This window comes from Bos indicus x Bos taurus, chromosome 8 (assembly GCF_003369695.1).
Source record: "Bos indicus x Bos taurus breed Angus x Brahman F1 hybrid chromosome 8, Bos_hybrid_MaternalHap_v2.0, whole genome shotgun sequence".
NCBI classification, from domain to species: domain Eukaryota; kingdom Metazoa; phylum Chordata; class Mammalia; order Artiodactyla; family Bovidae; genus Bos; species Bos indicus x Bos taurus.
In genome coordinates this window covers 85,803,259-85,826,192 of record NC_040083.1, presented here as the reverse complement: position 1 = coordinate 85,826,192, position 22,934 = coordinate 85,803,259, and the positions used below count along the sequence as shown (strand labels likewise).

Genomic DNA, 22,934 nt, shown 5'->3' with positions numbered 1-22,934 from the left:
TCTGTTTTTTTCCAAAAAATTTTTTGACTTTTTATTGCTAACTTGTATTCCATTTTATGAATATACCACTTTCTGTTTATTCATTCAATCATCAGCTGGCAGACGTTTGGATTGATTTATGGCCATTATGAATAGCGCTTCCCAGGTGGTGCCAGTGTAAAAAAAAACCTGCCTGCCAAAGCAGAAGATGTAAGAGATGCAGCTTTGATCCCTAGGTTGGGAAGATCCCCTGGAGGAGGGAACGGCTACGCGTCCAGTATTCTTGCCTGGAGAATGAATGAACAGAGGAACCTGGCAGGCTACAGTTCATAGGGTCAGAAAGAGTTGGACATGACCGAAGCGACTGAGCATGCACACACGCACGGCAAATTTATGTTAAACTGAAGAAGCCGCCAGAGTGTTTTCCAAAATAGTTGTACCATTTTACCTTTCCCCCAGCTATGCATGGGGTGTCCAATTTTTCCATATCTTGATGACGTTTGGTATTATCCATCTTTTTGATTACAGTCATTCTAGTGAGCCTGTAATGGTATCTCGTGGTAGTTGTAATTTGCACTCCTCTGATGACAAATCAGATCAAGTACGTTTTCATGAGTTTAGATATTTGAATGTCTCTCTTGGTGAAATGTCCAGTCTTTCACCATTCTAAAATCATACTTTTTCATTTCTTATTTTGGAGTTGTGCTCTTTACATTCTTTATGGATACATATCTTTTCTTATATATGACTGGCAAATATTTTCTCACAATCTGTGGCTTATTTCATGTCTTTCAAGCTGTCCTCTGAAGAACAAATTAAACAAAAAAAAATTAATGAAGCCTATATTTACCAATTTTTTTCTTTTATGGCTTATATGGCTTATGGCTTTTGGTATTATATCTATGTTTGCCTAACCAAAGATTTGAAATATTTCCTTCTCTGCTTTCTCTTAGAAGTTTTGTAGTTTTATCTTTGTATTTAGGCCTATGGTCCATTTTTCCTAACCTGACTAAAAGTCCCACTTTTCCTGAGCTGGCGTCTCCTATAGACAACAAAAAGGGAGCAGTCGTGTGCGGCTTCTTCCTCCCCTGGGGGCAACCACTGAGTGGGAATCTGCTCCAAAGCTTTCCACGCTGCTCACCTAGTCACTGCCTTTCTAAACAGAGGACAACTGACAGAGCACTTCAGACCCTCTCACTGTCTCTAAAACAGCAATGTGCATCCTGCTTTAGACTTGAGATACTGTTTCTCAACGTTTCACTTGTTTTATACAATTTTTTTGTTTCTAATAGGTATTTTTTTGTGGTGTCTATTACTGGATTGTGGTCACTCTATAGCTTTAATTTAGGCTTTGTTTTTGGTTCATGTTGATGTGTTTCAAGGATTGAAGTTAAATAATATGTGCTGCTCCATCATTTTTTTCCAGGAACTTCCAATCATTTTTTAAAAGTAGCAATAAAAATCTAGATATTGCAATTTTGACTTTGAAAGGTTACAATCTTAATTTGCTTATAAAAAGAACAGGCCTTGTATTTTTGTAGTCATATGGGGCCAAGGCTTAAATCAGTATGAACCAATGAAATTTCTGATACTATATATTGAAGAAAGGCATTAAGGAATTAAACACCCCCATAACATACACACACACTCACACACACAGACTACCACCCTAGGTCTGCAGAATTTAAAATTAAGAGACCATTCTGTTGAATATATTACATATACAAATAGACTTGATTATCAGGAGTGTAGGTTTATTTAATTAAAAAACAAAACAGAACAGATTCATCCCCCAGAGTACTGTATCTTTTAAAGCAGCAGCAATCACAAGGCACATATGTACAAAATACCTCAAGCAAAATAGAAACCAAACATTAAAAAATATGTTATCTAAAAAGATGTTGAGGACCATTTGTTAATATGAACATATACTATAAAAATGATATTTTCAATATAATTTTATTCTTTTCCCTTTAACAAGAGATGGAATAATAATGTAATATCTATGTACTATCTTGTGGCACATATCACAAACATTTATATCACCCAACTTGGTCTGCTAAAGAAAAAAACAGCTAAAGCACAGATTAAAAATTGTATTTTCAGTGCTTTCACATCTTTTTCAGATATCTGGAATTCATTAAGCTGAAAAGAAATAAAGGTCACATTTTCTTTAGCTTAGAAAAGCCCCATGGTTATATGTCCCTAGGCAAACCCACTATACAGAAAAGAATACATTCAAGATATTCTAAAATATCAAGGACATGATTTCCATTTTGGGATGATCACAGTAACCCTCTTCAGAAAACAGATTAGAAATCAACAAAGAATAAATGTAAAGGTCAATTATACTAAAATAAAATAGTATTTGATGTAAATTATTGCTCACTTAGGAAGTATAATGACTGTTCTCTGGTTAGGGATGCTAAGATTCAGTGTTAGAAATGGTTGCAACATCATAGTGTATATAAAAATTCTTGGATTCAAATATATTATAATGAAAAGTTTATAATAATTACACAAAAGTGTTCCTTTATATATCAGCCACCACTGCGCTTCACATGACAAAGACTGAAAAACATGTGGTTGGATTAGATCTTCAGTACATTTTGTATCATATATGCTGAAGTGCCTCTAAGCTTTACCGGTGTAGACAATTTTGTCTAATTATTTAGACAAATAGTACTAACTAGCACAATTTAAGGATCAGTTAGACACTGTCATTAGTTTTTCCTTTAAAAAAAAATTAGATTTTGGGTTTTCGGATGTTTTCCTTTAAAAAGTCACCAGGATCCATCTCATGGTCACACAACACGTTGACATCCACACCGTCTAGAGACACCTTATCGGGTAACTGCAAGGCACCCTCTGCTCGCTCGGCCATGATTCTGAGGCCTGAGTGTGGTGTGTGGAGTGGCCACCAGGTCCCAGACTAAAGCAGCACGGTCTGGGCCACCTCGCTGATCGTGGACGCAGCTTTCTCCAGGTCCTCTTCTGTTTGTTCCACTGTGACCACAACCCTAATGCTGAGAAACCACAGGGACACACAAGACAGTCCAATGAGAGTCTACACAAAGGGTCGGCGGCCATCTGTTTTTGTGTGTAAAGCTCTTCTACTGGAACACGGCCTACAGTCCACAGCCGCTTTCTCACTGCCCCGCCAGGGCTGAGCAGTCGTGGCAGGGACCTTGTGTCCTGCGAACTGCAAGTACTGACTGCCACTTACAGGAGTGACTGTTCCTCCCCGGACTACCAGTGATCTGGTCAAGGTAACCCTGCAGTGGGGCTCTGCCAGAGCTTTAAGCCTACCACTGCAAGCAGGACCAGGTTCAAAGCAGGAAGTCAACATTTCTCAAATTAATGAGTCTGTGGTGTTCACAATTTTAATTCAGTAAGTCATACAGAGTTCTACAATATTTTGATGCAAGGCAAAGGTTTTCAAGTTTTCAAGAAACTAAAGATAAGAAACATCAGCCTGACAGCTCAACACTACCTCTGTGCCTCTTATTCTGCTCTGCAAATATCTGCATCAGCCACTGGACACATATGGGCTGAGGTGGGCTGGGCTTGGAGTCCCGAGGGCACAGAATTAGGGTGGCCCCTGTCCTCATGAAACACAGGCTCATAACTCGGGATGGTATGATTAGAAGAGAGAGAGCAGGATCTTCAGGGTGCGTTCCAGCTGCTGCCAGAACAGCCTTCCAGAACCCAGCCTGGTGCTCCATGTCTGCATGGTGCTCTGACTCCATGTGCTCTTCTGGGTCTTTCCCAGGCTCCCTCTCAATGGTTCCTCTCAAACCTGTGCTCTGGGCTCCCCTGATGCACCTGTAGATCTCCATAACCCTGCATTCCCTGCTGGAAGGCCTCATGCCCACCCCAGCTTGTCTGATACACTCAATTTTCCTGGTTTAACTTATGCATCACCTGCTCTCGGAAGCCTGAGTCCCTCCCAGGCTAGAATTAACCATATCCTCCTCCTCTGTGACCTGTGTCATGACCTTGAACACTCGATGTTCTGGGTATCTACCTCCTTGGACTACCCTGTAAAGGCTTAAGGGCAGAATAAGGATGTTTTGTTCAATGAACACTGATTTTATTTATTTTTAAAAATTAATTTAATTGGAGGCTAATTACTTCACAGTATTATAGTGGTTTTGCCATACACTGACATGAATCAGCCATGGGTGTACATATGTTCCCCATCCTGAACCCCCTTCCCACCTTCCTCCCCATTCAATGAACACTGATTTTAAATCATGAGTCAAGGTACTTTCCCTGGAGGGCTGCTCAACCCTCTCTCGATTTTCCCCACTGATGCTTTGTTTTTCCTTAGGAGTTTAATAAATGTTTGTCAGATTAAGTATCACACACAGTGCTTGGGCCAGAGGTGAGATGACACCACCAACCAGACCGTGCCCTTCCCTGCAGGACTGTCCGCGTGGCAGAAACGGCTGCCACAGCACAGTGGCAGGTCGTCACCGGTGGGAACCTGGGCTGTCCCAGTTCAGTCTCGAGATCACAGATGTTTCATTTACTAGAGTCCTGAGGGATTTTCAGTTAAAAATGGGAAAACATCTAGTTTAAGAACAACAGGTGATATACTATTTTTTTAATGATACATATTCTTCCTTATCCTATGATGATCTTTCAAAAAATTTCAAAACATAATATATTTCAAAAGAGCTTAAAGTAGTAAACAAAATGATGCCTCAGGTCATATTTTAAAGTCTACTAACCTCGGAGGGGGGAGGTACTTTTCTTCTTTCTCCAAGTAGCGTGCCTGAGTCAATGCGATGCCTCTGTCCATGCACTGTATGGAAAAGGAGTATACCTGTGACCCCAACTGAAGATGCGTGTGGGTGCTAAGCTGCTTCAGTCACGTCTGACTCTGTGCGACCCTACAGACTGTAGCCCGCCAGGCTCCTCTGTCCATGGGATTCTCCAGGCAAGAATCCTGAAGTGGGTTGCTGTGCCCTCCTCCAGGGGACCTTCTCTACCTAGGGATCCAAACCACGTCTCTTGCCTCCTGCTGGCAAGCGGGTTCTTTACCACTAACGCCACCTGGAAAGCCCAGACCACAGACACTGGTCATTAAAACAGGAAGGTACACTGAAATGTCACCCTCAATAGAAGTTTTAATTCATTTTTCCAATTATAACTACCAAGACAAAATAACTACAAAATCATCCTGAGCAACACTGTTCTACAGAGCCTCCTGCAATGAGGGAGGTGTTTACTCTGCACCGTTCATGGGCAGTCAGGGACCCATGTGGCTTTCGGTCACTGAGACATGGCTAGCGCAACTGTGACACTGAGCTCTGAGTCCGACTTAATTCAAATAGCCATAGGTAACTAGGGATTACCGTTTTAGGGAAAGCAGAGTTAGGACAAGGGCAAACAGGACCAGCAAAGCCCTACAGGCTAACCAAGAGCTGGATTTAATAATGCCAGCAGAATCACTTCAGAAATTGCTCACAGGGAAATGGCAACCCACTCCAGTATTTTTGCCTGGAGAATACCATGGACAGAAGAGCCTGGCGGGCCACAGTCCGTGGGGTCGCAGAGAGTCGGACACACCTGAGCAACCAACACTTCAAATGCCAGCGACACCTCTGATTCCCATGTGCACACTTGGGCACGGTGCTACCAGGCACAGAGAAGTCTGGTATCACACGTTTTTTGAACAGTTTTCCGATACATTAGCCATCTGTCAACAATTTTAAAAAATTAATGATATCAAAATAAAAAAAGCATAAAGTCAGACAAGGGTAATGATTTATAACAGTTTCTCTTTGCGGTGATGAAATGTTTTCGAATCAGAGCCTGCACAACCCTGTGAAGATACTAAAAACCACTCAACAGGATACTTTAAAGGGTGAATTTTACAGGTGAATTGTATTTAAACAACAACAACAAGACCCAATCAGAACAAGAGGTGCTATAAAAGAGAGAACAAACACAGCCAGCCTGTGGCAGCCGTCGGCCTGAAGAGGAGCCACTCTGTCAGCTGTGAAGGCAGGTTTTCCTCTGCTAGGAAAAGATAGAAAACAACGGCAGGCAGTGACGTTTGCTAATTCTACATTCTGGAAGTGTACTTGGAAAAGTTAACTCCTTCTGCAAACATCTGGACTGGCTCTGCTTCCTCGCTAGTTAAGAAACATTATAAACCATAGCTCAGTTTGTAAAAACAGTTGTTTTGTCAAGCAATTCAACAAAAACTTGGCAGAACCTCCTCTCAGTTCTACAAAGCTTAAAAAAGAGCTACTGTGTCATAATTTTCTTTTCTCTATCAAATACGGAAAAGAAAAGACAAAGAGGAACAAAGGCTTTTAAGGTGGAAGCTGTGATGATGCAAAAACACTGTAAGAACTGCCTCTTCCTTCTTACAGATGCAGCTTTCACAGAGTATTCTCTTCCCTGCTCCAGAGCCTGTTCTCTCCTCATGCGACTCTCAAGATGATTTCCCAGAGACAGCCAGTATCGATCAGGCCCACAGATACTACTTTGGGATCTGTGAACTGTCCACAGACTCACTTTTTCTTTTAGTTACGAAGATAAGCTATGTTAAGTACAGTATGGAGTCAACTGATTCACATGCCCTCTTCTGAGTCTCCCTCTGGAACAAAGCAGCAGTAAGACTAGCTGTTGCCATGAATGAGAACAGGACAGAGGTGAGTCTGATCAGAACGGACACTCTGGCACCTAGACAAGGCCCACATCCCATGACACAAATAATGTGTGGAGAAACATTACTATTACCCTGACGCCTGGCAGCACAGATTCAGGGCAGGAGCCTCAGAAAGGAACTGTCAGGACAAGCAGGACAAGGAAGCAGAGTGAGTCTGTTTTCATTCGCAAGTATGTATGTATTCACCTAATAACTGGATACTCACTTGAGTTACTATTTCCTGAAGCAGTTTAACATCTCTTTCTCGACACCCAGTGGTCTCTTCCAGTTGGAGGTGCAATGCTGGAGAAATAGACTCCCCCACTACTTTTAGTCCAGGAATGCTGAAAGGGAAACATACAGACGCATAATTCCCCTTCCAAGCTCAGGCTGTGCTTGTGCTTAGTTGCTCAGTCAAGTTCAACTCTGTGTGTCCCCATGAACTGTAGTCTGCCAGGTTCCTCTGTCCATGGGGATTCTCCAGGCAAGAATACTGGAGTGGGTTTCCGTGCCCTCCTCAAGCTCAGGTTCCTCACGTATTAATAATCATATGAAGTCTGCATTAATGAATTGACAGAAACTTGGAACTTTCATGGGAAACACCATGTGATGGGATTCTAGATCTGACAAAGCAAGGTAAAAATACATGCTCTGGGCAGTGCTTCCCGGTCTAGGACACCCTGCAGCACGGCTGGGAAGACGGTTCACTGGCTGGAGGGTCCCCCTGGGTTCACATTTCACAAAGAACACAGACATTGTCTCCAGCCTCCCACCAGGTGGTCTGCACGCCTCACCCCACTTGGCTGGGACCGCCCTGCCTCAGTGGGGCCCTCACAGGTCCCACGCGGGTCGTGGGCCCCGGGCTTACAGCTTCCTCTCCTCATCTCTTCTCTCCTGTCCTCCTGCTGGTGCCAGGCACGCCTGGTCCCGGCCCACTGCCACTCCCCTGAGGGCCTCCCTCATCACCCACTCCAGGAAAGCACCTTCAGTTTCTATTATTTTGTTTTCTTCATGGACAACTTATTATAGTTGATAATGTTGCTTCCTTATTTTCTATCTTTAGTTTGTGTCTTGTTTTTCACAAATCACAGGAATGGCTTCTGACACTGAAATTTTATACTCTGACCACCAGCAACGTTCAGGTTGTAAAGCTGCCTGCTTGTGTGCATGTGTTACTTGAATTACAATTACCTTCTTCTTTCTTAGGATTAACAGTACAGAAACCTGCTCTTTCTCAAGGAGAAAGAGAGATTTCTTTAGAGGTGAAAGTCTATATTTTCACATGATTATTATAGATGTTATGAGAACTGCAGGCCATAGTACTTAGTCAGGAATGGTATGATTTTTGACCTATCTCGGGGGACAGAAACCGTAATACATGTCTATTCGAAACTGGGCCAAACATTTTAGATTGCTTTCATTTAGTGTACTTTACTTGGAAAGATTTGCTTTTCCCTTAGAGTAAAATGAATACAAAAAGTACTTGGTAGCATACTCAATTCCTCAAATATTTTTAGGACTCACCACGCTTTTCCTGAATGACTACTTGTGCCAAATAGCACGTGAGGTGGGGAGGCTAAGATCACCTGCTTTTCAAGCCAGCCTTGAACATCATTAATTTATGCCTACTTTCTTTACATGTAATACACCATGCTGCTGCTGCTGCTGCTGCTGCTAAGTCGCTTCAGTTGTGTCCGACTCTATGCAACCCCAGAGACGGCAGCCCACCAGGCTCCCCCGTCCCTGGGATTCTCCAGGCAAGAACACTGGAGTGGGTTGCCATCTCCTTCTCCAATGCATGAAAGTGAAAAGTGAAAGCGAAGTCGCTCAGTCGTGTCTGACTCTGAGAGACCCCATGGACTGCAGCCCACCAGGCTCCTCCCTCCATGGGATTTTCCAGGCAAGAGTACTGGAGTGGGGTGCCATCGCCTTCTCCGAATACATCATGCTAGGATCTCTCAATAAACCAGGCTGCAGATTTGAATGGAACCTTAGACTCTAGGACTTCTAGAATACTGGGAAACCTTATAGATCAGTTGTTTACTAATGTAGAAACTAAGTAATATGCTTTCAAAACCCATTTCCTAGGTGAATTTTGAATGTGTTAAACTGTATACAAAGAAATATCAATTATTTTAGGTCATATACTCTCAGAGAGAACTGAATATATTACTTTCCAAATAGCATTTCCTATGAATAAAATGGCCTGGATTTTCCTTGTTAATAACAAGGCACCTAAAAGCCCAATCAAGCTTCCTATTTGATCAAATGGGCTCATTTCACATGTTGGGTGGAGCAAGCTGGTGGGAGAGGAATGAAACAAAATGGCCTCTTTCTGGCTGCCTGGATACTGATGCGTTAAAGTTTAACTAAAACCAATGGACATAGTTATAACTCCAGTTCAGAAACTTAGAAGCTGTGTTTCAGAGCCTGAACGGAGAAGGCAATGGCACCCCACTCCAGTACTTTGCCTGGAAAATCCCATGAATGGAGGAGCCTGGTGGGCTGCAGTCCATGGGGTCACTAAGAGTTGGACACGACTGAGCAACTTCACTTTCACTTTTCACTTTCATGCATTGGAGAAGGAAATGGCAACCCACTCGTGTTCTTGCCTGGAGAATCCCAGGGACGGGGGAGCCTGGTGGCTGCCGTCTATGGGGTCACACAGAGTCGGACACAAATGAAGTAATTTAGCAGCAGCAGCAGCATACTTAAAAAATCTTTTTGAAGACCTTATTATCTACCATTTTTTTTTTACCAAATGGAAATCCTAAGCATTGATCTAAGTCCCATGGACAGGACAGTCAACAATTCAGACATGGTCTCTATCATGTGCTTACTGTGGGGAGAGCACTGGGCATGAATAATTATCTGTCGGAATTTAAGGACTTCAAGATTCCAGCAAGGACTCAAAACTAGCATAGGCCATTGACTTCCTCTCCCAAATGCAGCCTCAGAGATGACAGCAGCAAATCTCTGATCAGAAGAGATTTAGAAAATTACTTAGAACTGAATGTTGGAAATACTGCCTTTGAAAATGTTTATATTTAAGACATTTACTGGAAAATAATAAAACCAATAAGCTAAATGTAAAAAGCTAAAAAAAAAAAAAGAATAAAATCAAAATTCAATGAAACAGGAAGGTAGGAAAATAAGGGGAAAAAAAGATCAATCAAAGAAAACAAAATCAAACTTAAAAAAAATGTGCTGGGCAAAAATCCTGGAAAAAGGAAAAATTACAGAAACAGAAAATAAAAAGAGGAAATAATACAGACACAGGAAAGATAATCATAGACTACATGCCCAACCCAAAGGCCCCAACTCCAGAGAGTCTGACAGAGGAGTCTTGCTCAACTCTGAAGAAATAAATCATCAAGCCTGGTCTTACACAGTAGCTCCATAATACAAGACAGTGGAAAAATTATTTCACTGATTCTTAGGTTACGTAAGGCTGTTGGAACCAAAGATTGTAGCCCCATTTAAATCACAGATATGGATATAAAAATTCAAAATTTTAACAGTGAAGAAAAACATACTATAATCAAGTAGGGGTTTACTCAGGAATACAAGGATGTTTTAACATCAAAAAATACAGTCATGCCTTTGAGTGACAGGCACATGGCTGGGTAAGGTGCAGGAGCAGAGGTGGGTTTCAGTAGTTTCAAGTGTACATGAGAGGTGAGGATGCAGAGAAGGCTAAACAGTGGGGAAAAGACTGACTACACAGAGAAGCAGAGCAACGGGCTAGTTACTACAAGAGAGTGTGGGGTCATGGGAAAGAAACATTTAAGACAGGGCAGAGCTAATCAAATGACTCAGGAAATGGGAGAGACTGCAGAGAAAGGAGAGAAGACAATCAAAGGCACTCGGTTTTAAGAAAGAAGAGCTATGATGGATGGAGGAACACTTCTCTGGCTGTAACAGGAGGGAAGGCTGGCTTGGAAACCTGCAGGTGTACAAGTTTGTGAGGGAAAATGAAGCAGTTCCCAAGTGAAAGCATGAGACAGGGCTGTCAGCTAAAAGTGGGTGCAGTGAGACAAGGGTGAGGGATTTTAGAGAGGAGAAGTGTGAAAGAGCTGGGAACAATGGAGGATTGGACTTAAACATATTAACACTGCTAGACAGAATAAAGGGCATCTGAGGCATGTGTTCATGAGCTGACAGTGACTCCGTGGTGCTGGGCTGAGCAGGTTTATTAATATTTCATAAACCAATGTAACTGGAAACAATAACAACAATATCTCTCTACCATAAATCATGCAAGAACTTTTGCTATGATCATAAAGTCAGATCCAGACTTTAATTATTTCTGCCCCTATAGTATCTGGAACATCTGTGACCTGCTTATTTATCAACTGTCTTTTTCTTTTAGAAAAGTTTCTAGATTCCATATCTGGGAATAGGGATAGGACTTCCATGACTGAGAAGGCAGGTTTCAGCTTGGAAAGGCAAAAAGAAACACCACAGGCAAGGTGAGATAATTTTCTATAAGAGCCTGAGGATGTCACCAGCCTTAATTCCCCTCTCCCCCTCAATTCTCAAGGAATTTTAAAGAACTACTCTTGTATAGTTAATATAAACAAAAATAAACAGAATACACATAAGGTTCACTTCACTTTCACTAGTTTAAGTAATTTAAAATAAAAGAATAATTTTCTAAAAAGTAACATGGACAGTATGAACCCACCATCATCTAATACATCCTTGTATCCCTACAGATGTGCAGAGATTCTCCAATGTTTATCAGTTATTTCTGGTGGTCAAATGTTCTGTTATTTGTTAGTTTTCATCTTTATCTTTTGTCCTGCTTTAATTATTTTACTAATGAACTTATTATCATTTTTAGAAAAACAAAGCTATGATTCTTTAAAACAATGGCAAAATGGATGTTTTGGATTCACACAAAAAGAAATTTGAATGAACTGTGTTTTTGGTTTCTTGGCTGCAATTTAGTCAAATTGACCCAGCCGATTAAATGCACTCAAAACCAAAGACGTGACATTCAAAATTTTTCATGAGTTGTTTGAATGTGGTGAAGATAAACTTCAAGATGGTTGAAAAGGTAACTCACCCTTGTAAAGCTTTATGAATTCGTTTGCATTTTTCCTTCAACACTGCAAAAATACCTGAATGAAACAAATACATTTGATAGTACATTTGGAAAATTTGGTATTACTAATCTAAAAATGTTTTTAAAGACCCAGTTCATCAATTTATTTTAATTAATTAATTTTCCTTTTGGCCATGCCATGTGGCATGCAAGATCTTAATTCCCAAACCAGGGATGGAAACCATGCCCCTGCAGTGGCAGCGCAGAGTCTTAACCACTGGACCACCAAGGAAGTCCCCAGTTCATCACTTTCAAATGCTGCAAATCCTTCTGCCTACTAGTAACACACAGACAGCTGGTAACTCCTCTGAAGACGCCCAACTTTCATCTCTGGCACATACTAGCCGGCACCTTCTCACCCTACTTTCAGCAAAATCTGGGAGGTTTTCAACAACAAAACAAAGGCTCTTTTTCTTACCAAGATTCTATACATTATCTAGCTAAGAATAAAAGGGTACAAATCTGATTTCTGGACCCTAAAGAATTTGGGAAAACACAGACACTGTGTTAATGTTTATGATCTCTTTCTTGATACTTTTGCTTTCTTTTAAGGAAATTTCACAAGCTGAAATATCGGAGGAGATGAGAGTGGCGGGCTACTGATAAGCAAGCATATGACTATGCACAGAGAAATGTTCACTTTTACTGATTCTCTGAATTAAAAAAATCAACGCTGAAACTTTAGAAATTTAGAAAATTTAAACTTTACAAAACCCAGACCTGCTCTTGCATTTGTGTTTTAGCCCTTGGTGAGGAGGTGTTATCACAGCCTAGAATCACATTTTAAATTGAGTCACCTGCCCATTAAGCAAGCTTTAATGGCTGGTAAACCAGTTTGACTTTGGTACCAACTCATGGTTCAAAGGCTGGAGGGGACAACCAGACAACAGCTATAAAATTATATGTACCAAAAATTAGCATACTTCAGCAAATTTCTCAAAAAAATAAATAAATAAACTAAATCACCATGACTGGCCCAGAGGTAACCCTCCTGTTTCCGGCATCTTTGCCCACCAAAGGAGCCAGCTCTGCTGTGGCTCTGGCTTCATCTCCAGAAACGAGAGAAGCTCTATACCAAAACCCTGGGGGCAGGGACAACTTCTTCACCATCATCCTTCCCATAGGTTGCCAGATAATCTAATTCTGAGCCAGAGCTTTGTATAGGAAATAATTCCCTCCAGCCAATTTCTCAAAAAAGCAAACCAGGAGCATGGCTAACATAACCTGTGACATCTTTGATTTCCTGGGATTAAAGGTTATACCTGGATTCTCTTCCATGATGTTGAGAGCCTCAATCGCAGCAGCAGCTAACAGGGGAGGTAACGAAGCTGAAAAGCAGTATCCCTGGCCAGAAAGTCGCTGAAAAGAAACAAACAAGTCACAAAGCATATATTTGGTGGGGGGTGGCGGGGACAGAGAGGCTAAAAAAATCTAAAGGCACTAAATCTCCGTACCACCTACCAAAAAGTGTGTACAACTGCTAAGGTGGTAAAACCCAGGCATGTACAGAAGTTATCATGTAACAAAAACAAAACCTTTTTTTAAAAAGGGAAACAATTTCTAAATGTAAATATTTTGAGTGATTCTTTAAGAAATCTATTTCTAAATAAAAACTGTATGATAAACTAAGAATGAAATTTTGCGAAAACAGTTACATGTTTGGGTGACTCAAATGGAGCAGTAAATTTCAGTTTTTGCTCTTTGTTTTTAAAAAGAACCCACCTGATGGTCAATTACGAAAGACCTGCCACAGCAGAAACCCCCAATAGATGCCAGTGAGTTCTCCATGTTGGCACTGATAAGATCAATATCATCAATCTGCCAGAAAAGAGGAACAGTGGGAGTTACTTCTCAATTTAAAGAAAAGGGAAAAAAAAAAGGCCAATGTCAAGCTTAGAGACAAAATTTCAGCAGTGATGATGTCAACATCTGGATTCAAACCACCTCTATGAAAATAAAGGATAAGTCATACAAAATCAATTGTTAAAAGGACTGTTGCTTCACAACCCACCTCTGAATGTCTCATTTTATATATACTTTTTTGCATTTTGTCATGCATTGACAATTTATTCACAGATAATAAAAGATGAAATCTAAAGCTGTTCGATACTCAACATACTCAGAAGCACAAGATAAGATCATTCCTTGCTAAAACAGTGGTCTCAGCTGGCCTTCTCCATAGAAGGTACTTGAGAGAAACAAAAAGGAATCTTTTGAGCATTTTTGGAATGTGTACTACATTCATCTTTTCCACCTTTCCAAAAACGAAATCAATTTATTCAAACATGAAGGCAATAGGTTCTTTGAACAAATTAACCAATTTGGGCAGTGGATAAACCTAATGTGCCCAGTGGGCTCCTGAACACCCACCACCTTTTCAACGGCTCAGCACTCCTTGGGTCCTCACGTTCTGCTCCAGCCCCCGGCACCAAGTTCCATCCTGTGCACAACAGCCATTCAGTAACTACTCACTGGTGGCCATAATAACTGGTCAGATCACACATGGTGTTATTCTAAGTGTTCCACAGATCCAACAAGGAAACCTGTGCTCTCTTATTCTTCTTCATCCTTTCCTTATGAAAAATTCCAAACATATATTGGTATTACAGAATTACCACCAGATTCAATAATTATCAACTTATGGACAATCCTGTTCTATGAACAGCCCCCTACTGCCCTCTTCATTTCTTTGGAGCAAATTTCAGACTTAACTTGTTTTCATCCATAAATATTTCAGCGAGCATTTCTAAAAGATAGGTACTCTTTCAAAAACATTATCAAAATTTCTTATATGTCAAACATTGAGGGTTCAAGTATCTGTTTCACAAACCTTGTTTTCCATGATATTTGTATGAATCAGGATCCAAATAAAGTCCACACATTCTGTACTTAAGCTCTTATAAATAATATCTCTGAGACAACTGCTAAGAGCAGTCAGAAAACCAGAAGAGTGAAATTATATGGTGCTTTTATCTTCTTTAAAATCTTCATGTCTTAAAAGCTGCTCTAGTGTAAATTTTACTTGAATTACATTTCCATTTTTCTTAAATTCTTTAGGGCATTTAGTTGCCAAATGTCAGTCTGTCTCTGGGGAGCATGCTTCAGTCAAGTTTCTGTGATATTCATTCTGCTTTACATTTTTCTCTAGATCTGTATGGGTAGAGGGATGCAAATATAATTGAAGGTGATTTTATGTTGCATAAGTTCAACTTTTTAACATGTTGTGAAAATTTTTATACACAAGATTTGGAGAAAAGCTTCTTTAACTTGACCACACAGTGGAGGGCAAGGACAGGCTATGGCAGTGGTGAATGAAGACAGACTACAGCAGCGGTGAGCGAGGACAGAGTACACAGTGGTGGGCGAGGGCAGGCTATGCAGTGGTGAGTGGTGACCAGTTGTGCAGATGGGCCCGAGCTGCTCCTCCTTCCTGAAGATCTAGGCACTCACACCACCAAGGGTGGGGCTAACTGAAGCTTATTTTCCTTCAGCAAAAGAAAAACATGACATACTCCAGTTGTCTGGGACCTTGTGGGGCTTTTCTGTGAATACCATATTGGTAAGGGTTTCTGATATTGTACATATTAAAATCATCCCCATATATACATACTACACAGAATATACAATTTTAAATATTAGAAAGAACATCTTTTCACTGCTATAATAAATATTTTCTAAGGACAACTTGAGGAATTCTTACTGATTTTAAGGAAAAAAAAGGTAAATTTAACTGTTTCTAGAGATACTGAAAGCTGGGATCAAATGCTACCTTTTAAACAGAACACAAATCTATGATTAGCCACTCTGAGTTCATAGATTTCAAGGGAAGATGGGGCTCTGGTGTGGCTGAGCCATCCTCCATGGACTCAGTGAAGTGCTGCCAGTGCACACTGATGAGGAGCACTGTCTTGTATCCATGAAACCTGCCCAGCAGGGTGGAACTGCATGGTTACTATATGAGGGAATGTTCCAAAAAAGGAGAGCTTACACTGATTCCAAAATGTTCCGTGACTCCTCGGCCATGCTCTCCCAGGACTCCAAATGAAAGGCTTTCCTCCAGAAAGATTCTTGCTTTATATTTATATTTTAACTTAACCTATGTGGTAAATAAACACAACTTTAAAATACTGATAATTAGCAGTGCACAGAACATATGGTTAAGAACAAAATTAAACCTAAAATAAAAAGGAGAGGAAAAAAACGTACAGTGTATCCTCATTACTGGTGGATTCATATTTGTGAAACTGCCAATTTGCTAAAATTTGTGACCCCAAATTAATACTTAAGGCACACCTGCAGAGTGGTGAAAACTGTGAGTCACCTGGAACACACTTTCCAGGCGAGCTAACAGGCTACTGCTTCAGCTCATACTGTGAATAAGTGTCCTCTTCACGTCTTGTTTACTGCCACATTTTTCACATTTTGTTGGTGATTTTGTTATTTAAAATGGACCCCTAGCACAGTGCTGAAGTCTTGTCTAGTTTTCCTAAGTGCAAGAAGGCTATGATGTGCCTTATGAAAAAAAATGTATCTTACCTAAGTATCATTCAGGCCAGAGTTACAGTACTGCTAGCCATGAGTTCAATGTGAATAAATCAACAATATATATTAAATAAGGTGTCTTTTAACACAAACACATATAAAACAAGGTTATGTATTGAGCAATGGATGAAAACGTTGTGATGAGAGGCCTGCAGAAAACTAACTCTGTATTTGTCCTAGGAGCAAAAGTTTAGTATTTGATAATTCGGTACTGGCAGCATGTTAACAGAACGTAAGTAAACATACCCACGGGTTTCCCTGGTGGCTCAGACAGTAAAGAACCTGCCTGTAATGCAGGAGACCCGGGTTCAATTCCTGGGTTGGGAAGATTCCCTGGAGAAGGCCATGGCAACCCACTCCAGTATTCTTACCTAGAGTATTTCATAGACAGAGGAGCCTGGCAAACTATAGTTCATGAGGCTGCAAATGACTGAGAGATTAACACACACACTCTCTTCATAGATCAGAACTGCCATAAAAAATGAAAATAACGAAATCTGGATGCTCTAAAATGATTCAATTTAACTCAAATAAAACAGACAGCACAATGCCAATTTTTTAAAAACGAACTGTTTAGGCCTTGTAAGTACAGACTTGTAATATATGTGTCAAATATTGGTCTAATTATGCATAGAACTTCCTAGGGAAATGTTGTATACATTCTTTCCTCAGAGGCACTATGTTTCAGTTTAGATTCATTTTTTTAATGCAGAAAAAGTTTTCATTAGTATGGTTTTTAATCTTTTTTTCCCTCCCCCTATGCTTTCTGGCTTGTACGAAAGTCCTTTCCCATCAATGGTTTAGATGCATATTTATCTATACATTCTTCTAAGTATTTCATAAATTTTTGGGTGTATACATTGGGAAACACACAAGTATACAGTTTTGTTTTGTTTTTCTCCTTCTGATGTCTAATTGATTTACCCCTTTACAATATGTATGTGATCAGTTTTACAGCTGAATTAAAATATAGTGATTATCAACCACTAAATTTTTATATATGTGACATGAGAAGTTGGGTCATAAATCCTTCCATGACTCAAGTAATCTTCTCTTGTGCCACAATCATACTTTTAATTATCAAATTTTAATTACTAAAAGACTTTTCCCACTGAGACTATAGAACTAATGCACAAAAATATATAAGACTCTTGTATCATGAGTCCCTGATAATTTCTTTTTTAACCATAATCATGCTAATCAATATCAAATTGGGAAGGGATCCCCACTGGGCTTTTAGATAAATTTTCTTAACAATGAACAAACCAATTTGGGGTGAATTACACTTTTTCAACACTGACTCTGTGTCCTATCCATTAATATGAGATATTATCAAATGAATAGTTTCTAAAAACTATGTTTTAGAAAATGTTTAATAATATTATTACAGTACTGGTACACAAACAGACAAGTGTAACAAAACAGGAATCCCTTTGTCAAACCCTAATTTGTATCCTATAATTTTACATATTCAATACTTACTGTTTCTACACTTCATATTTTTTCCATTGGCTATATATCTGCCATGAACACTGCTTTATTACTGCATTTCTGTAATATACACTTCTAGTATCCTGTGGCCCACTCTTTCTCCCACATTATCCTATCAGGCTTTGACACAAAAGGAAGGAGAGGATAAGAAATCATCTCTTTTATTAACATTTTGGATGTATCTAGATTTCCTCAATAAATAGGGAAAAATTTAAAAATAAGATATGAAACTCTTAATTGTAAATCCTTATTCAATTGATGGACTCACAGATTCAGACTTTAATGGTCAAATGCAATGGTGGTTTACTACAGGAAAATCAGTGTAACAAACCATACTAATAGATTGAAGGAAATTACATGATTAACTTAACTGATGCAGAAAAAGCATCTGACAAAACCCAAATCTCATATGAGAAAAGCGCTCAACAAATTAGAAAAAGGAGGAACTTCCTCAACTTGATTAAGGGCATTTATGGAAAACCCACAGCTAAAATCTATTCAACGGTGATGGCCTGAAAGCTTCCCCTTAAAGATTAGGAATGAGACAAGGATACACACTCGTGCCACTTATAGTCAACACTGTACTGGAAGTTCTAGCCAGAGCATTAAGGTAAGAAAAGGAAGACAACTAGATTGGAAAGAAGAAGTAAACCTATCTCTGTCCACAGATGACATAATCCTAAATATAGAATAAGATCCACAAAAATAGTATTTCAGCTAATAAACAAGTTCAGCAAAAGTTGTACAAGACCAATACACAAGAGTCAATAGTATTTCTGTAACCAGCAATGAACAATTCAAAAAGGAAATTAAGAAAATAATCCCATCAATAACAGCATCAAAAAGAATAAAATACTTAGGGATACATTTAACCAAAGAGAGATAAGACCTTACAGTAAAAAAAAAAACCCACAAACAGTAATGAAAGAAATTGAAGAAAATAAAAATAAATGGAAACACATTCCTTGTTCATCAATGAAAAGACTCAAAGCCTTTGACTGTGTGGATCACAATAAACTGTGGAAAATTCTGAAAGAGATGGGAATACCAGACCACCTGACCTGCCTCTTGAGAAATCTGTATGCAGGTCAGGAAGCAACAGTTAGAACTGGACATGGAACAACAGACTGGTTCCAAATAGGAAAAGGAGTACATCGAGGCTGTATATTGTCACCCTGTTTATTTAACTTATATGCAGAGTACATCATGAGAAACCCTGGGCTGGAAGAAACACAAGCTGGACTCAAGATTGCCGGGAGAAATATCAATCACCTCAGATATGCAGATGACACCACCCTTATGGCAGAAAGTGAAGAGGAACTAAAAAGCCTCTTGATGCAAGTGAAAGTGGAGAGTGAAAAAGTTGGCTTAAAGCTCAACATTCAGAAAATGAAGATCATGGCATCTAGTCCCATCACTTCATGGGAAATAGATGGGGAAACAGTGTCAGACTTTATTTTTTTGGGCTCCACAATCACTGCAGATGGTGACTGCAGCCATGAAATTAAAAGACGCTTACTCCTTGGAAGGAAAGTTATGACCAACCTAGATAGCATATTAAAAAACAGAGATATTACTTTGCCAACAAAGGTCCATCTAGTCAAGGCTATGGTTTTTCCAGTGGTCATGTATGGATGTGAGAGTTGGACTGTGAAGAAAGCTGAGCACCGAAGAATTGATGCTTTTGAACTGTGGTGTTGGAGAAGACTCTTGAGAGTCCCTTGGACTACAAGGAGATCCAACCAGTCCATTCTGAAGGAGATCAGCCCTGGCATTTCTTTGGAAGGAGTGATGCTAAAGCTGAAACTCCAATACGTTGGCCACCTCATGCGAAGTATTGACTCATTGGAAAAGACTCTGATGCTGGGAGGGATTAGGGGCAGGAGGAGAAGGGGACGACAGAGGATGAGATGGCTGGATGGCATCACTGACTCAATGGACGTGAGTCTGAGTGAACTCCGGGAGTTGATGATGGACAGGGAGGCCTGGCGTGCTGCAATTCATGGGGTCGCAAAGAGTCGGACACGACTGAGCAACTGAACTGAACTGAACTATCATTAAGATCATAATACTTCCAAGAGTAATCTAAATATTCAATACAACCCCTATAAAAAAATCTCAATGGCATTTTTTACAGAAATAGAAAAGCTGATTTTAACATTTAAATGGAATCTCAAGGTACTCCAAATAACCAAAAGAATCTTGAAAAAGAACAAATATGGAGAACTCACATGTCTTGATTTCAAAGCTTACCACAAAGCTACATGAATTAAGCAATTAAGCATGGTTCTCACATAAGGCTAGACAGACAAATGGAATAGAACTGAGAGTCCAGAAAGGAACCCATATATTTACAGTCAGATGATTTTGACAAAGGTGCCAAGACCATTCAATGGGAAAATAATAGCTTCTTCAACAAATGGTAGAGGGACAAACAGATAATCACATCCAAAAGAATGAAGTTGAACCCCTCTCTCACAGAATATACAAAGACAAGTAAGAACAAAAAGTTAGATAAATTGGACTGTGCCAAAATTAAAGACCTTTGTGCATTATAGGTCACCATCAAAAAAATGGAAAGACAATCTACAGAATGAGAGAAAATATTTGCAAATCACATTATCTGATAAGGGTATAGTATCCAGAATATACAAAGAACTTAACAAAAAAGACAATCCAATTTAAAACTGGGCAAAAGGCTTCTACAGACATTTCTCCAAAGATCAACAACGAGCCAACACAAGAAAAGAGGCTCAACATCATTAATCATTTAAGAAATGATCCTGAGGGATCCTCTGGAGTGACAGAAATGTTCTATATCATGATTGTGGTGCTGGTGATACAGTGGTGTACACCTGTCAGAACACATCAAAGCACACACTTAAAGTAAGTGTATTTTATTATGTATCCATTACACTTCAATAAAGTTGATTTTAAAAAAGTCAGTCGTGATTACTCTTTAAATGTCATGGTTGGCATTTATGTTAATCTACTTCCCTAATATGATCAGATTGTGCTTATGATATCTATTAAGCAAAGCAGTGTAGATGTTATACATTTAAAGTGGTCATAAACAAAAGGTATAACTGCCAAATAGTCTGAATTCTCAAATAATTAATAGACATAGTTGCTCACCAATTCTGGAAGAGGGCAAACAGTTCCAGTATTCATATACAATCCTTCAACTATAATGAAACGTCGAGTTACACGAGCCTTGCGAGGATTCTTTAAAAGAAAAAACAGACATTTTAAACTTTAGTAACTCCAAATATAAAAATCTGTTAGGTGCTTTCTAGCACTTTCACATTACAAGATGTATTCACCAAGATAAATAAATAGACTAAATTAATTTCAAGTTTAAGGTTTGCAATCCTGTTACTATGAGATGAAAAACAGTGCTTTCTTCTCCTAGGTATGTTTTCAGGTCACATAGCCAATGAGGGCTTCATATACAATCCTTCAGGGCTTCCCTGGTGGCTCAGAGGTTAAAGCATCTGCCGCAATGCAGGAGACCTGGGTTCAATCCCTGGGTCGGGAAGATCTCCTGGAGAAGGAAATGGCAACCCACTCCAGTGTTCTTGCCTGGAGAATCCCACGGATGGAGGAGCCTGGTGGGCTACAGTCCATGGGGTCACAAAGAGCAACTTCACTCACTCACTCAGCCAAAGAGGAGGCCTCACCCACAAATACAAACTGTTTAGAATCTGAGAAAATTAAAACAAAAACACAACCCTCCAAACCCAGAATGACTGGGAAGGGACCCAGGGCAATCTTCTGGGGGAGAAGTGGATGTTTTACGTCGTGACAGGGGTCAGGACACCTGGGCTACATAGGCATAGTGAAAGTGAAGTCACTCTGTCGTGTCCGACTCTTTGCGACCCCATGGACTGCAGCCTACCAGGCTCTTCTGTCCATGGGATTTTCCAGGCAAGAGTACCGGAGTGGGTTGCCACTGCTTTCTCCAGCGGATCTTCCCGACCCAGGGATGGAACCCAGGTCTCCTGCATTGTAGACAGTTGCTTTACCATCTGAGCCACCAGGGAACTCCATACATAGGTATAACCACTGGTCAAAACTGTATGACTAGGATTTATGTATTTCAGTGTCTGTAAATTTTACCTAAAGTAAGAAGAACTATAATGATGATAACAATCATCATCTTCACAGAGATGGGGTGGGAAGTTAGGTGAAGGTTCAGATGACACAAGAATGACAGAATTTTGAAAACAGAGCTGAGAGAAGGGCACAGGGAGCTTCACTCTACTACTATTTCCTCTGAATGTGCCAGATCTTTCAATAATAAAAAGTTAAAAAACAGACAAACCTTGATCTCCCTTGTCAACCAAAAAACAAATGAAACCTTTACCTTTCTTATTTCTCAAAACTGAGTCAAGTGAAACTGACTATGGCTTCATCCAGTGATGTTCAAAGGTGGTGCGGTGGAGGGACTTTTTCAAATAACACATGCCTTTCCACACCCCACTGATCTTTGACACCATTTCTGATTATCTTATCTTCTAAAGATAGAACTCCAGAGGATACAGGTATTTAAGAATCCTAGAATATATGCGCCCATTTATCCTCTAGAAAGGCTGTCACAACTGAAACTCTCATCAGAGCTATAGGAGGACCCTTTGTATCATCACATACATCAGTGTGGCACTGATTACTACCATAAAAGTTTTCCCTAATTGGACAGGCAAAAACCTTTACCCTAATTTCTGTAATTGTTAGTGAGGTCAGACTATGTTTTATTTGCTCAGTTGTTTGTATTTCTGTGAACTGCTGTTTTTAATCTACTGTCTTTTTTTTTTTTCTTAAAGAAGGATTAATATGGGATACGAGAACTCCATAAGAAAAGGAATGAAAAAAAATATGAACCCCAATAAGTTGGGAAATTTTTGACAAAAAAAGTTTGATCCAAATCCAGACTAAACGGCAATATTTTAACTCACTTTCAAAGTAAAAACAAGCATCTAAATAGAAAATATATAAAAATTTAAATACTAAAATAAAATTTTAAAGTATTTATTTCTAAAAATCAAAATGTAAAGTAATTTAGAAAGCTTACTCTTGGCAGGAAAATATGGTAGAATTAATTAGTAAAAAGGTAAAAACTATAAAATGGAAATAAATTTTAAGATA

At 39.6% G+C, this 22,934-nt stretch overlaps 1 protein-coding gene across 1 annotated transcript in view; it reads right to left on the bottom strand.

Moving 5' to 3' along the window:
* Positions 1 to 1,712: 1,712 nt before the first annotated feature.
* The window catches only part of SPTLC1 (serine palmitoyltransferase long chain base subunit 1), a 65,613-nt gene continuing 44,391 nt past the window's right edge, over positions 1,713 to 22,934 (bottom strand). The window contains exons 8-15 of the mRNA XM_027550350.1: positions 20,925 to 21,014; positions 15,745 to 15,852; positions 13,479 to 13,574; positions 13,019 to 13,115; positions 11,718 to 11,772; positions 6,873 to 6,990; positions 4,716 to 4,789; positions 1,713 to 3,005 (exon numbers count right to left, since the gene is read on the bottom strand). Coding sequence (XP_027406151.1) covers positions 2,912 to 3,005; positions 4,716 to 4,789; positions 6,873 to 6,990; positions 11,718 to 11,772; positions 13,019 to 13,115; positions 13,479 to 13,574; positions 15,745 to 15,852; positions 20,925 to 21,014 — 732 coding nt within the window. The 3' untranslated portion in view covers positions 1,713 to 2,911. The remainder of the gene's footprint in view (positions 3,006 to 4,715; positions 4,790 to 6,872; positions 6,991 to 11,717; positions 11,773 to 13,018; positions 13,116 to 13,478; positions 13,575 to 15,744; positions 15,853 to 20,924; positions 21,015 to 22,934) is intronic.